This window comes from Fusarium proliferatum (genome assembly GCF_900067095.1).
Source record: "Fusarium proliferatum ET1 genome assembly, contig: FPRO_scaffold008, whole genome shotgun sequence".
NCBI classification, from domain to species: Eukaryota; Fungi; Ascomycota; class Sordariomycetes; order Hypocreales; family Nectriaceae; genus Fusarium; species Fusarium proliferatum.
The window spans coordinates 1,517,604-1,530,003 of record NW_022194797.1 but is presented as its reverse complement, the minus strand read 5'-3'; the positions used below and the strand labels follow the sequence as shown (position 1 = coordinate 1,530,003).

The following is a 12,400-nucleotide window of genomic DNA, read 5'->3' as shown; positions in this document are numbered from 1 at the left end:
ATCTAGTGAGATGGAAATTCAAATCACATAACTTTCCAGATATCTTCATATGAACTATGACATCGAATCATAAAGGCTCGCTTTCTCATGGGTGTCAGACTTTCACCACATGGTCTTATATGCGATGGCGCTGGTTGCAATTCCAACTGCAGATACAACAGCGACGCCTGACAAGGCACTCGTCAGATATCGTTTAGTGACTTCTGCCTCGTGATTTTCCCAGCCGGAAGCTTTGTTGACGTGAGGGAATGGTTCATCAGGAACTGTTTTATCCAAGAACTTGCACAAGGGTTCCCATCCGTCTTCGACATTCCATTCGAGGAGCTTTTCGTTCGGAACGAGACCGCGGATCATGTTGCAATGTTCTATGTTTTCGTTAGTATTGTGATGCTTGACGATCACTGGGGGTCTTCGAACGTGTGCGAGTTACATACCCTTGTAGACCCATTTGCCATTCCTCGCAATTCCTGTCTCAATATTGCCGTCCAAGGCCCGAAAGAGGCCTGGCCACATAAACCGCTCATAAACATGCCAGCCCCAGAACGGCACTTTCCCGAGACAAGACAATATATATAGAGTCCAGTTCTCATTGACACTCACTAGAGTCTTCACAGCACTCTCGTGCCACGCATCCAAATCTTTGCGGTAATTGAGGACGACCTTCGCATCGGGGTATGCGGCGATGAGTTCGGCTGCAAACACTGAAGCAGCGGCATCTGTGACAGCTACAGAGAGTCCGCAAACTCTTCTTTTGTAATGGTAGTGTTGCCATCCAGCGAGCCGAACCATCTCCGCTATGTGAGTAACTTTGCACAGTGATGAAGGGTTTTGACTTACTTCTTTCTGCATAAGCGAACCCATTTCGATGAGTAACTTGGTGTCTCGTATACCATATCCCAGCCGTGGTAGGTGTGATCGTATCCAAGCTTCAAAAGCGCGGTCTGAAGAGACTCAGTCGCAGACCTGGGTAGGCCTACACAAAGCACCTCCATAGGCTTCGTTCGTTTTCGCGGTGGAGGTTCTGGCACTGCATAGACATAGTTTTCGAGGAAACGCCACCACCAACTGTTGAGAGACGGCATTTTACCGTATTTCCGTTGTCGATGTATGTTGTAGGACAATTAGTATTGTTAGGATGAAACCACGTAAGGTCGATGACGTAGAGTCAGACGTGGGTTTGGCTGGCTAGGCTGGGTAAATACGAGGTTTCCAGCAACGCCTTGGTATCCTTGCATGAATGGTAGGTATGTATGCAGGCTCTTCATTAAACACCTGGACTCTCTTTAAATGTCTCATCTTAGTCTCTGTTTTCCCACTGAGCCTGCAAGTCTCGCTGCAAACTCGATGTTGGCCAGGCATCTTCTCGGTCTACCTTTCTCAAGACATTTATCGCCGCATCTCGTTCCGCGTGATCAGTGATCCATGACCCGACTGTTATAAACAGAATTAGTCCCCGATTCAGATCTCAGCCTGCATTTGCTTACACAGTGAAAGGGCCAGGCACGTCATTCCTCTGGCAGGCGGTACCGGACTTGAAGAGGCGAGACCACACAGTAATCTCAGGAAATGCAGTATTCTTATCTAAAGGCAGTCAGTCATAGAACTATAGCCACGAAACCAGCAGACTGACTCTGATTTCCTTCTGGCATTCTAGATACTGAGTACCAACTTTCGGCATGCGGGGATCGTGAACAAGCATCATGAGCATGGCGAAATAGTAGTGGCTCAAGCCGAATACTACACGCGGTTAGAGACAGAGAGGCTACTGGTGCACGCCGGCGAAGATTACTGACCACAACTATCCAAGAGTACAGACACAAAGGGAAATGATACTCCTTGAGATGGATCGCGCTCCTGGTAAAGGACTGGCGTGAAAGTTTGTGGTTTCTGACTGTCCCAGTCCTCCAAGCGAGCTTCGAGGGCTTTATACTGCTGAATTGACGACCCTTCGCCTCCAAAACAGTATTCAACGACCTCGGCCTCAAGACAGAGTACCCGCTTGGCCCAAATTGTTTCGTCTGCGGGCGAGGAACTGCGATCGATTTCCAATTCTTTGACATTGGTTCTGGGTATCCTCTGATTAATGACAGCATTGAAAAGATCCTGGCGCAGGTGAATCCATAGTGCTGCCCCTCTGAATCCCTCCCAAGTCAGATCTTGTTCGAAAGACTCGGCGACTGACGCGTAGCCTCCCAACAAATGTCTTGCGTCATCTCTCCCGTGGATAGGTGCTTTAAAGGGTAAGCAATGGTCATCTATAGTACCAGTTACTTACCACTGAGCTCCTCATACCATCGGAGGATGGTAGAGCATGCTAAAAATGCACCGTCTGTAATACTTTCACTATCATTGAGCATGGGCAGCAACAAACTGATGCATTTCTCGTGATATTCTTCTCCATATCGCGCATAGTCCTGAGCGATGTCAGGGTCGTCCAAGAATCGACTCTTGTGGCTACTGGAGACAGCTAGTAATGAGTAGAGAAGGAGAGGACATCTCGGGGCTCGTCGAAGAGCTTCGTTGGTGAAATCAGGATCTGTGACTTCGAACTACATAGCCACGATTAAAGATGAAAAGAGACGCCTGGAGGAGCTAACTTATGGTCTTACCCACGGTTTGGCTATGACTGTCTTGAAGTGGAGTAAGAGCTCCGCTGCGCGGTAGTCAATAGCTTGTGCGATCGGACGATCAACATAGAGGGAACCCGGCTTCAATGTGAAAGGCGGTGTAGTACAGTCTCCACTGGGCAGGGTACCATCAGTCTCGCTACAAAGAAGCTCATTGATGCTAAGTGGGTTATTGCTCGGATTCTGGTAAGTTTGGTCATTGTCGATCGAGTTTAGCAAAGATGTTTGTTCTTGAATCAGTGTCAAAGCCCGTGAAACTCCTGATGAAGTGGACCCAGGATACAAGTCAGTATCTGAAGGTAAGGATGTCTCTATAGTATCAGAGTTGTTCTCCGCAAGTGGCAATGTTGCATTTCGATTTCGGCCACTTTTGTCTCTTGTTTTGGAGGTCTTGGAGGTCTTGGACTTGATGCCTGGGCGAAATAGGAAGAATGATCCGGCTTTGCATTCTCTCTTAGACTTGGTGCAGTTCGAGCAGGGTAGGGTAATCGAGTCACCTATTGGAGACAGTGTTAGAAGGGTAACGCTATATCTGTCTGATATCACGCCTATACTTGCATTTCAAATGACGATCTTGACATGTTTGGCTGTGAGTTACGTCAGCTCAACTCGAACCCAAGGAACGCTTGCAGGGAGGATGCAGTGTACCAGGCTGTGTACTGTGATCGTCGACCCATGCTACCGCTTGATTCCTTACGAAACTTGGAGTAACAAGAGAAACGCGTTATCATGAGAAGAACTGGGAAAATATGCTCGAGAACTGAGGATCCCATAAAGGAAAATCTGGTCGAGGCGACTTTATATGGCTGCCTACAGTACTCACTCTACGCTAAAAGGGCGGGGTGCAGCACTGCTAAATTGCCTCTTTGGGTGTTTCTGTCCGAGCTTCTTTGGCAGTTGGGCCGATGCTGTAGCTTCACTACGCCGCAAAGTATAATTCGACAACATCAGAGAGTGATATCATAGCCAATTCTCAAATAGGTAATTTTGATCGAATGTCGGGGACTGGTTAACTATCAGCCACACTTAATGGAGTTGTAGGGTAGAACTTCACGCGAGTAATTCTGTCCGAAGCGTTGTCTCATACATCTATAAGTATCGCGGATAATCTATTTCAAAAATTGTATCAAGTTGACTTCCAAATATCTAAGGATCTCTCGATATGTTCTCGTTACCAATAAGCGCGGCAGAGTTGGCATTTCTTATCTCTCTAGCTTCAGTGGCGTTCCTCGTCTTGAAGCCTCTTCTTCACTATCTTCTTGATCCTCTCAACTTGAGAAAATATCCGGCCCCAAGCTTCCTTGCAGCAACGACCCATTTCTGGATCCTAAAGGAGACATGGCTCCAGCGACGGTCCAGAAGCATTCATCGTCAGCATGAAGGACTTGGTGATGTCATCCGAATTGCGCCTAGTCTGCTCATCTTCAACATCCCGGAAGCCGTACCTGACATATGTGGCCATGCTGCAGCTCGAAAGCTTGTGAAAGACACGTTTTATGACAAGATTGCTGGTGATGAGCGCGACATTGTCAACGTCATTGACCATGGTGATCATTCTCGACGGAGAAAATACCTTTCCAACTCATTCGCTCTGAAAACAGTTACGGACATGGAGCCTGTCATTAGACAGAATCTCCAGAAATTAATTGACTACTTAGATGAAATTGCAACCCAGAGCATTACGAGTCAGAAATTGGATATTCGACGATGGTGAGTAGCTCTCCCAATCAGATTAAACATCACTGAACAAATAAAGGTTCAACTACTTCACTTTGGACGTCATCGGGGACATGGCTTTTGGCCTCCCTATGGGCTTCCTAGCAGGAAGATGCGATACCACAAGAGTGAAATCTCCTGCAGGGCATGAATATTGTATCCCTAGTACTATTGATGCACTACATCGAGGGACAAGATTGTCCACGACTTTAGCTCAGCTATCCAGCATTCGATGCGTCAAAATCATCAAACGACTCTGCAATTCCACAAATTGGTTGAAACAATCAACTGGAGCTCAGGGTACCAAAGATTTCGATAATGTCTGCATCAGCCAACTAAATGGGGTAGGCATAAGAAAAGCCATAATATTCACAAATCAACTGACACTCTATTTAGAGACTGGACAACGGCTCACCAGATCGTCCTCAACGAGACTTCATGAACAAGATTCTGAAGGACCGCGAGGGAGGAACTCGAGAGCTTTCATTCCAAAGACTTTTAGCTGAATCCAACGTCTTCATGAATGCTGGTAGCGAAACTACTGCTGCCGCTCTTTCAAGTACTCTATACTTTTTGCTCTCGAATCCAAAATGCCTCGAGAAGCTACGAACTGAGATCGACGCCAGACTAGAGTCTAATCATGACGGAGTTGTCTCATACGATTCTGCTAGAGACCTTCCGTATTTGAGAGCATGTATTGACGAGTCATTGAGACTTCGACCCCCAATTGCCTACGCTCTGCAGCGTCTCGTGGTCTCTCCCCAAGGCGCAATTATTGCGGGCCATCACATCAAACAAGGGACGACTGTCGCAGTTTCACCATGGACTGTTCACCGGAACAGGAAACTGTATAAGAACCCTGATGAATTCGATCCAGAGCGCTGGTTTGACCCCGAGCAATTGTCCAATCTCAGAAGGTACAACATCGTGTTCAGTCAGGGACCGCGTCAATGCCTTGGCAGGCACATTGCTATTGTTGAACTGCAGATATTGATTTCAACCCTGGTACGGAGATACAACATTTACTTGGCGGACCAAGCAATGGACTTCGTCATCTTTGATCGATTCAACTCGAACCCTGGACCCCTTCCTGTCAAGGTGGAAAGGCGGGTATTTGTGGACTAGCCAGGTTTGGTAGTTGAAATGGGAGAGATGCAGGCATGGCTGTAGGAGAGAAAGAGGCATCCAATGTATCTGTACTGTCTTTATAGGATGTCTGTAGTCTGTAGATACTGGATAGACTAAATCGTGAGACTGGAAAATCCCCTCGTTGACCAGATGAGATCGGCATCGGCGCTATCCTAAACGGTTCCGTGCTATCTTGAGTCACACTTCACTGGTAGGTCAAAGCGGTGAATGCCAAGTTGCGCCAACGACTCCCGGCCCGACGATCTCTCTCGTATCAAGTCCTCATATATACCCGATTTAAGAAGCTCGCTAGAAGCCAAGACCATAGTCAAACTTACCTGGCACTCCAATTAAAGTCCCTATCGCCAACACTTTATTTGCACCTCCGTGGTCGACATCGCACTAGCCATCAATACCGAGATAGTGATGAGGTTTCAGGCCTTGATTCGCGGAATCCGTGGTACCCCTGTCTGCTAGCTGAGCGCTAAGCCAGGTATCTCGCATGCATAAACTAAGCATACTCTCTAGTGCAAACATAAGAACCTTAGGATTTTCCCGTATGGGTAATGTGTCCGAATCACGCGAGCTCAGTAGAAAGAGGATAAGGTCCAGGGGTACCAGGGTCACACGAGGCCTCTACTGCCGATCAACTCAGCGCTTTATCGCATTAATCCCATCAAATTGCGCTATATTCCCCCCTTTGCCGGATCGACACTATGGTTTTCCCTAACAAGAGGGTTCATCCCGTCCAAGGAAGTCCGCGCGCCTTTCCCTTTGTGAGGAGCGGCCCCGAACGAGATAGCGGTCATGGCAGAGCAAATGGCGGGGGAGGCCGATGTTCGCTAGGAGAAAAGGTACGGGAAGGATTAAGCAGGTCCGAGCATTCGAGGTGATAAGAAATTGATGACAGCATATAACCCCGCGGCTGCACCTGAACCCCAGCATTGGCAGCATTCATGCCCTGGCATACCGTTGGACCCTTGAATACAAACATCTTTGCAACGTCTATGAGCTATTTTCGTCTTGATGACTCGTTCTGAGCAGGAATAACATCTTCAGAGTTAGATTTATGGACCTTGATACCCAACTCCAATCATCAGCGACATAATCAAGGAGGAGCATAGTCTTGCAAGGTAGCTGGCCAAGATATTTCGAGGCTAACTCCGCTACAAGTCTGTCTTGGCAGTGGCACTTTTGCTTAATACTATTCCTCCACTATCACTTTCCTTACTTGGACACCTCGGCCGCCGTGACGGTTTAGGAAGCTGAATAGTCTGTATCCAAACTCAACGCTATCACGCAAGACTTGGTGTTGATGATATGGATGATTGGATCTAATTGTATTATCAATCAGCTAAAGGTGTATTCATGCTGATCTGTGTATAAATACACTTGACGATCACCACGATAATCAGTTTTACTATCCTCATCCTCACAATCTCATCTCCTCTTGTATCTCTCTGTTCATCATGGCTAGCTTCCGCCGCCTCGCTCTGGCTCTTGGAGCTCTGCTCCCCGCAGTCCTCGCTGCTCCTGCCGATATCCTCTCCAAGCGACAGGCTGTTCCCGACAAGTACATCATCACCCTCAAGCCTGATGCCTCCGACTCCTCTGTTGCGGCTCATTTGAACTGGGTTGGCGATGTCCACCGCCGCAGCCTCAACAAGCGTGACACTTCTGGTGTTGAGAAGACTTTCAATATCAGCAGCTGGAGCGCTTACTCGGGCGAGTTCGACAAGTCCACCATTGCTGAGATCAAGAAGAGCCCTGAGGTTTGTTTAAACATCTGGTCTTAGTCATTCAATCGCTAACATGCTATAGGTTGCTTTCGTTGAGCCTGACTACACTATGTACCTCAGCTACGAGGAGTCTGAGCCCGAGCTTACTGACCGTGCTCTGACCACCCAGTCGGGTGCCCCATGGGGTCTCGGCACGATCTCTCACCGAACCTCCGGCTCTACCAGCTACATCTACGACACCACTGCCGGCCAAGGCTCTTACGCCTACGTCGTTGACAGCGGTGTCCAGGTCAGCCACACCAACTTCGGTGGCCGTGCTTCTCTTGGTTACAACGCTGTTGGTGGTGCTCACGAGGATACCCTCGGTCACGGTACTCACGTTGCCGGTACTATCGCTGGTTCTACCTACGGTGTCGCCAAGCGGGTAAGTCAAGCACTATACAATCTTGCCATTCAAAGACTAACCAGCTTTCCAGGCCAACATCATCTCTGTCAAGGTCTTCGCTGGCCGTGAGGGATCTACCTCCACTATCCTTGCTGGTTTCAACTGGGCTGTTAACGACATCACCTCCAAGAGCCGTGCTGGTCGCTCAGTCATCAACCTGTCTCTCGGCGGTCCCGCTTCTCAGACTTGGACCTCTGCCATCAACGCTGCCTACAACTCTGGTGTCCTCTCTGTTGTTGCTGCCGGTAACGGTGACGACGCCGGCCGACCTCTTCCTGTCTCTGGCCAGTCTCCTGCCAACGCTCCTAACGCTCTGACCGTTGCTGCCATCGACTCCAGCTGGCGCCCTGCTTCTTTCACCAACTACGGTGCCGGTGTCGACGTCTTTGGCCCTGGTGTCAACATCCTCTCCACCTGGATCGGCTCCAACTCTGCTACTAACACCATCAGCGGTACCTCCATGGCCTGCCCTCACGTTGCCGGTCTTGCTCTTTACCTCCAGGTTCTTGAGGGTCTCTCCACCCCTGCCTCCGTTACCAACCGCATCAAGTCTCTTGCCACTACTGGCAGAATCACTGGTACTCTCAGCGGCTCTCCTAACAGTGTTGCCTACAACGGTAACGGTGCTTAAATGCGATGGGATTATCCTGGGTGACATGGATAGAATACACCAATAGTATAAAATCAATACTACCGATATCTTAAACTTAACTCTTAGGAGACCCCCTTGAATATGCATTTAGTCTGACCCTGGCTTATCATTATAAATTGAGGTAGAGTCATGACGTATTTAAACTAAATATCATGGTCATTTCAAGTAGGTTTGTGATAACATGCTCTGGCATACTCTACATTCGCTAAGGCTAAGAATCTAGGTAGCTCACGTCAACTTAGGTTGAAAAGGCATAGAAATCACTGTTTTTATCAGAGGGAGATTGAGAAAAAGAAAGTTGTCAATTTGTGAGTTGAGGCTCGTACTACTGATACATAGGGGGTTTAGGGATTTAGGAAATAGTTTTAGCGACCACCAACAGCAGGGAGGCCAGGGGCACCGACAGGAGGGCAGGTGTAAAGAGTATAACACTCGTCGGTCTTGCCAATAACACATCGCTTGCCATCGAAGATAGTTCCCTCGCCACACTCAGGCACCTTGGTAGAGATGCAAAGACCACCACTGGGAGTAAGACCTCGAGGGCAACGGGGGGGTTCGACAGAAACACACTTGCCACCCTTTCTGGTGGTACCACTAGCGCACTGAGGAGGTGTGACCGAGACACAGACATCATCTCTGAGCTCGGTTCCAGTAGGGCAACGGGGCTTTTGAGATGAGTCGCAAGTCTCGGTCTCAGAATTGTACTTCATACCGGGAGCGCAGCCAGGGTTCTTCTCAGAAGTACACTTGCTTCCGTTCCAGCTGGTGCCAGGTTCACAACGGGGAGGCTCCTTGGATACACAGCTGGTGCCGTCGAAAACAAGACCAGGTCGGCATTGAGGATCAGAGTGATCGACGCAAGCACCGCCATCGAAAGACTTTCCAGGGTCACAGATAGGTCGCTCCTTTGAAACACAGTTGGTGCCATCGAATTGCATGTTGTTGGGGCAAGCCGGGACATCCTTCTCGGAGACACAGGTGGCACCGTTGAAGATGTAGCCAGGCCTGCAAATAGGTCGATCATTTGAGATACAGTTGACTCCATTGAAAGAGCTTCCGGTAGGGCACTCTGGAGTAATGGAAGAAGTGCAGTCGTCATCATGGTGGTTGGTGCCACGCTCACAGACAGGAAGATCGGGATACTTGCAGTATCGGCCAACAACAGTGGATCCACGGGGACACTGAGGACGCTCCTCTGAGATACAGTAATCACCGGTCAGGGTATGGCCAGGCTCACAAACGGGAGGAGTATTAGAGATACACTTCTTGCCGCTGAGAACACTTCCGGGAGGGCAAGCCGCACGGTCCTCGAGAACACAGTTCTCTCCGTTGAAAACGGCACCAGGGCGGCAACGGGGGCTTCTCGGAGATGCAAGCAGTACCATCAAAGCTGGATCCAGGAGGACATCTCGGCTTTGACTCGTGGGTGCATACTCCCTTGTTGATGGCATAGCCGGGAGGGCAAGAAGGAGGGGCTTCGCCAACACAATTGCCGTCGGTGAGTTTACTGCCGGGAGGGCAAGACGGCGGCTTTGAATCAACACAGCTACCGTCTTCGTACTTGAAAGGGGCAGGGCACTGAGGCTTGCTGCTTGAAGTACAAAGGCGGTTCTTAAGAGTAAATCCTGGAGGGCATCCAGCTTCCGAAAGGGAGACACAGTTGCCGTCCTGGTATTGGAACCCAGGCTTACAACGTGGCTCCGCCTCAGATTCGCAGGACTCGCCGTTGAATCGGCTACCAGGAGGACAGCTAGGTGCGGTGCCGATACAGTTGCGACCATTGTAGATCAGACCATCAGGGCACTTGGGTGGCTTCTCGCTGATGCAAGTGTTTCCCTCAAGACGAGTACCCTCAGGGCAGACAGACGAGTGAGGGAAAACACAGCCAGTGCCATCGTTGACAGTTCCAATGGGACAGCAACGGCTGTTACCAGAAGCATCTTGGAGAGGCACAATCTGGCTCAGATCGATGGACCGAGCTGGACGAGTGCTTGGGATGTCAAGCTGGGGAGGCAGGCTAGAGCCATTGCTGAGCACAGAAGGCAGTCCAGCTTGCTGAACCATAAGACGAGCATCGAACGAAACATCCTTTGCTGTGCTGGTCAGCGCAAAGCTGGAGAGCACGATGATGGTCTTCCAGGATTCATGCATGGTTGGGAAAGGAAAGAGAAAGGTGAAGGAGGATGGGGAGATAAGGAGTGATCATGAACCTCAAGTGCGGTGGAAGGCCTCTTTTATCTATAAAGTTTTCTTTCCGGTTCGTTGCTTCCAGTCTGTACTTAGATCCATCATCCACGTCTCATAGTTTATTGACAGTATGATACCTTGGCAGTCGATGTCCCGACCCAGAAGCGCCATGGCTGGCAATCTTTGGCGTTTTTCAACGGCCGTCAATTCTCGGATGTCGCTATACCGACCGAAATTTGTTATTTTAACTTGCTATTGGAGTTTGATTCAGATGGGGCCTTTCGTCTCACTTGTACCGGTCGGTGGCTGGTGTGATCTACAACAGTCCCTTCCAAGCAGGGATTGTCTCTCAATTACATTCTTAAGATGCGGGGATGAAACTATCGTAACCTGGCTTTGATATCCCCATGGAGCTTCTTGCCATTGCAAGCCTTGGTCCCACTAGAATCTCACTGTGAGCTAAATCTCAGCTAAGGGGTACTACTTGGGGGGTAGCGAAAAGATTGGGAGTGTATTCGCAAGTGAGTGAGGACTTCTATAAGTCTAGCACATCTTAGGATAAGACTCAGTAGATTACTAACCTATCCTGTCTCCCTTGATCAGTGGTCTCAGCCATTCTGATAACCTAAGGATCGCCTTGATGGCTCCCTTCTCCTCGATAGTCTACTGGCTGCGTTTCTTCTACTAGATCACGGAATGCCGAGACCTTTTCTTCCAAAACAGATGTTCTGACGCTCCCAATGCTGTTTCGGTACGAGGGATAATCATGATGTGACGCCAATCTTGGTTCTTTGGCAATGATACCGGGGAGCCGGAGTTTGCGAACATGAGCTCATGGGCAACTATCACATACAATGTCTCATTTTTGGCGGCCAAAAGGCTTGCCTACCATCCCGAGTGAAATCATAATTTCTTCTCTGGGTAGCTGTACAGCCTCTTGTCACTATTTGGACTTGCTTTTAGGTAATGATAGTCGTATCGCTAGAACGTGTGCCAAATGTGAGGCCTTCAGCTGGATGTCTTGGCCGATCCCTTGTCGTTCTGAGTGAATTTCTGTCTCACTGATGTTACCACAACGCGCAGATATAGATTTAGGCCTCCCTCTAGTATGTCTCAAGGTTTTTATTTGCGGGCGATCAGCACCGAGCTCGGAACGGGCCATCGGGCCTGCCGGCGGAAGGGATTTTCTCTCAGACAGGCCATACCTAACTTGTAGAAGAGGCCGTGATGCCAAAGTTGGTCTTCGTAGATCATATATTTCTTTGATCCAACAGTATTCCTTATGTCATTTCCCGATTCTTTCTTATGCAGCCGCCATTCACCTTAGCCAGGCTTTTTCTGGCCATGTCCGTCCTTGCATGACAGCGGCCTCAGCTGAGATGCTTGTACAGGGACCTTCTCAGACACTTCAGGAGCTTGAACATCTTCGGATTGGCCAATTTGAGAGGTCGTCTGCATTCGAGTCTGTCCCAATGAGAGGGCTGAGACGGGCCCTGGTCATTTCGTCACCATTACCAACCTTCGTGTGCATCTACATGAGGAATGTGCGTGTGCCCGCATCTCGCTATGCTCTTACGACGAACCGGCATGTGATGCAGATCAATGCAGCTGTCGGACAAATCCAGCGTCCCGTATCTTTACTATCCCATTTGAGATGGGATTTTCAGTTCAGTCTCAGATTGACGTCGGTATCTACCAGGCAAATACCGACGGAACCCTTCCGATAGACTGCCGTCTCAATTTTGTTGGAATATGTTTATTTCGGCAGGCCTTTTGAGGGTCTTCAGCCAGCCATTTTCGATGCGGGGATGCCTTTTTGGTAAATATTGAGACAAGACTGGTCTTGAAGCATTTGAGACAACTGTAAGCGCTGGGAAATGACGATGAAATGTCTAAGAAAGAGGAA

At 49.1% G+C, this 12,400-nt stretch overlaps 5 protein-coding genes across 5 annotated transcripts; 2 read left to right on the top strand and 3 right to left on the bottom strand.

Moving 5' to 3' along the window:
• Nucleotides 1-23: 23 nt before the first annotated feature.
• On the bottom strand, nt 24-1,082 carry FPRO_14283 (uncharacterized protein; the record flags this gene model as incomplete). Its single annotated transcript, XM_031219290.1, has 4 exons — nt 24-54; nt 107-365; nt 435-748; nt 838-1,082. The coding sequence occupies 4 exons, from the start codon at nt 1,080-1,082 to the stop codon at nt 24-26; spliced, it is 849 nt and encodes a 282-aa protein (XP_031085064.1).
• A 215-nt stretch (nt 1,083-1,297) lies between these two features.
• On the bottom strand, nt 1,298-2,782 carry FPRO_14282 (uncharacterized protein; the record flags this gene model as incomplete). The annotated part of the gene is made up of 7 exons (XM_031219289.1): nt 1,298-1,431; nt 1,485-1,581; nt 1,631-1,737; nt 1,794-2,231; nt 2,276-2,549; nt 2,610-2,708; nt 2,756-2,782. The coding sequence occupies 7 exons, from the start codon at nt 2,780-2,782 to the stop codon at nt 1,298-1,300; spliced, it is 1,176 nt and encodes a 391-aa protein (XP_031085063.1).
• Nucleotides 2,783-3,789: 1,007 nt separating this feature from the next.
• On the top strand, nt 3,790-5,468 carry FPRO_14281 (uncharacterized protein; the record flags this gene model as incomplete). Its single annotated transcript, XM_031219288.1, has 3 exons — nt 3,790-4,337; nt 4,384-4,687; nt 4,740-5,468. 3 exons carry the CDS (start codon nt 3,790-3,792, stop codon nt 5,466-5,468), a joined length of 1,581 nt encoding a protein of 526 aa, XP_031085062.1.
• A 1,472-nt stretch (nt 5,469-6,940) lies between these two features.
• On the top strand, nt 6,941-8,286 carry FPRO_14280 (uncharacterized protein; the record flags this gene model as incomplete). Its single annotated transcript, XM_031219287.1, has 3 exons — nt 6,941-7,243; nt 7,293-7,634; nt 7,687-8,286. 3 exons carry the CDS (start codon nt 6,941-6,943, stop codon nt 8,284-8,286), a joined length of 1,245 nt encoding a protein of 414 aa, XP_031085061.1.
• A 386-nt stretch (nt 8,287-8,672) lies between these two features.
• On the bottom strand, nt 8,673-10,458 carry FPRO_14279 (uncharacterized protein; the record flags this gene model as incomplete). The annotated part of the gene is made up of 2 exons (XM_031219286.1): nt 8,673-9,669; nt 9,728-10,458. The coding sequence occupies 2 exons, from the start codon at nt 10,456-10,458 to the stop codon at nt 8,673-8,675; spliced, it is 1,728 nt and encodes a 575-aa protein (XP_031085060.1).
• Nucleotides 10,459-12,400: the final 1,942 nt, after the last annotated feature.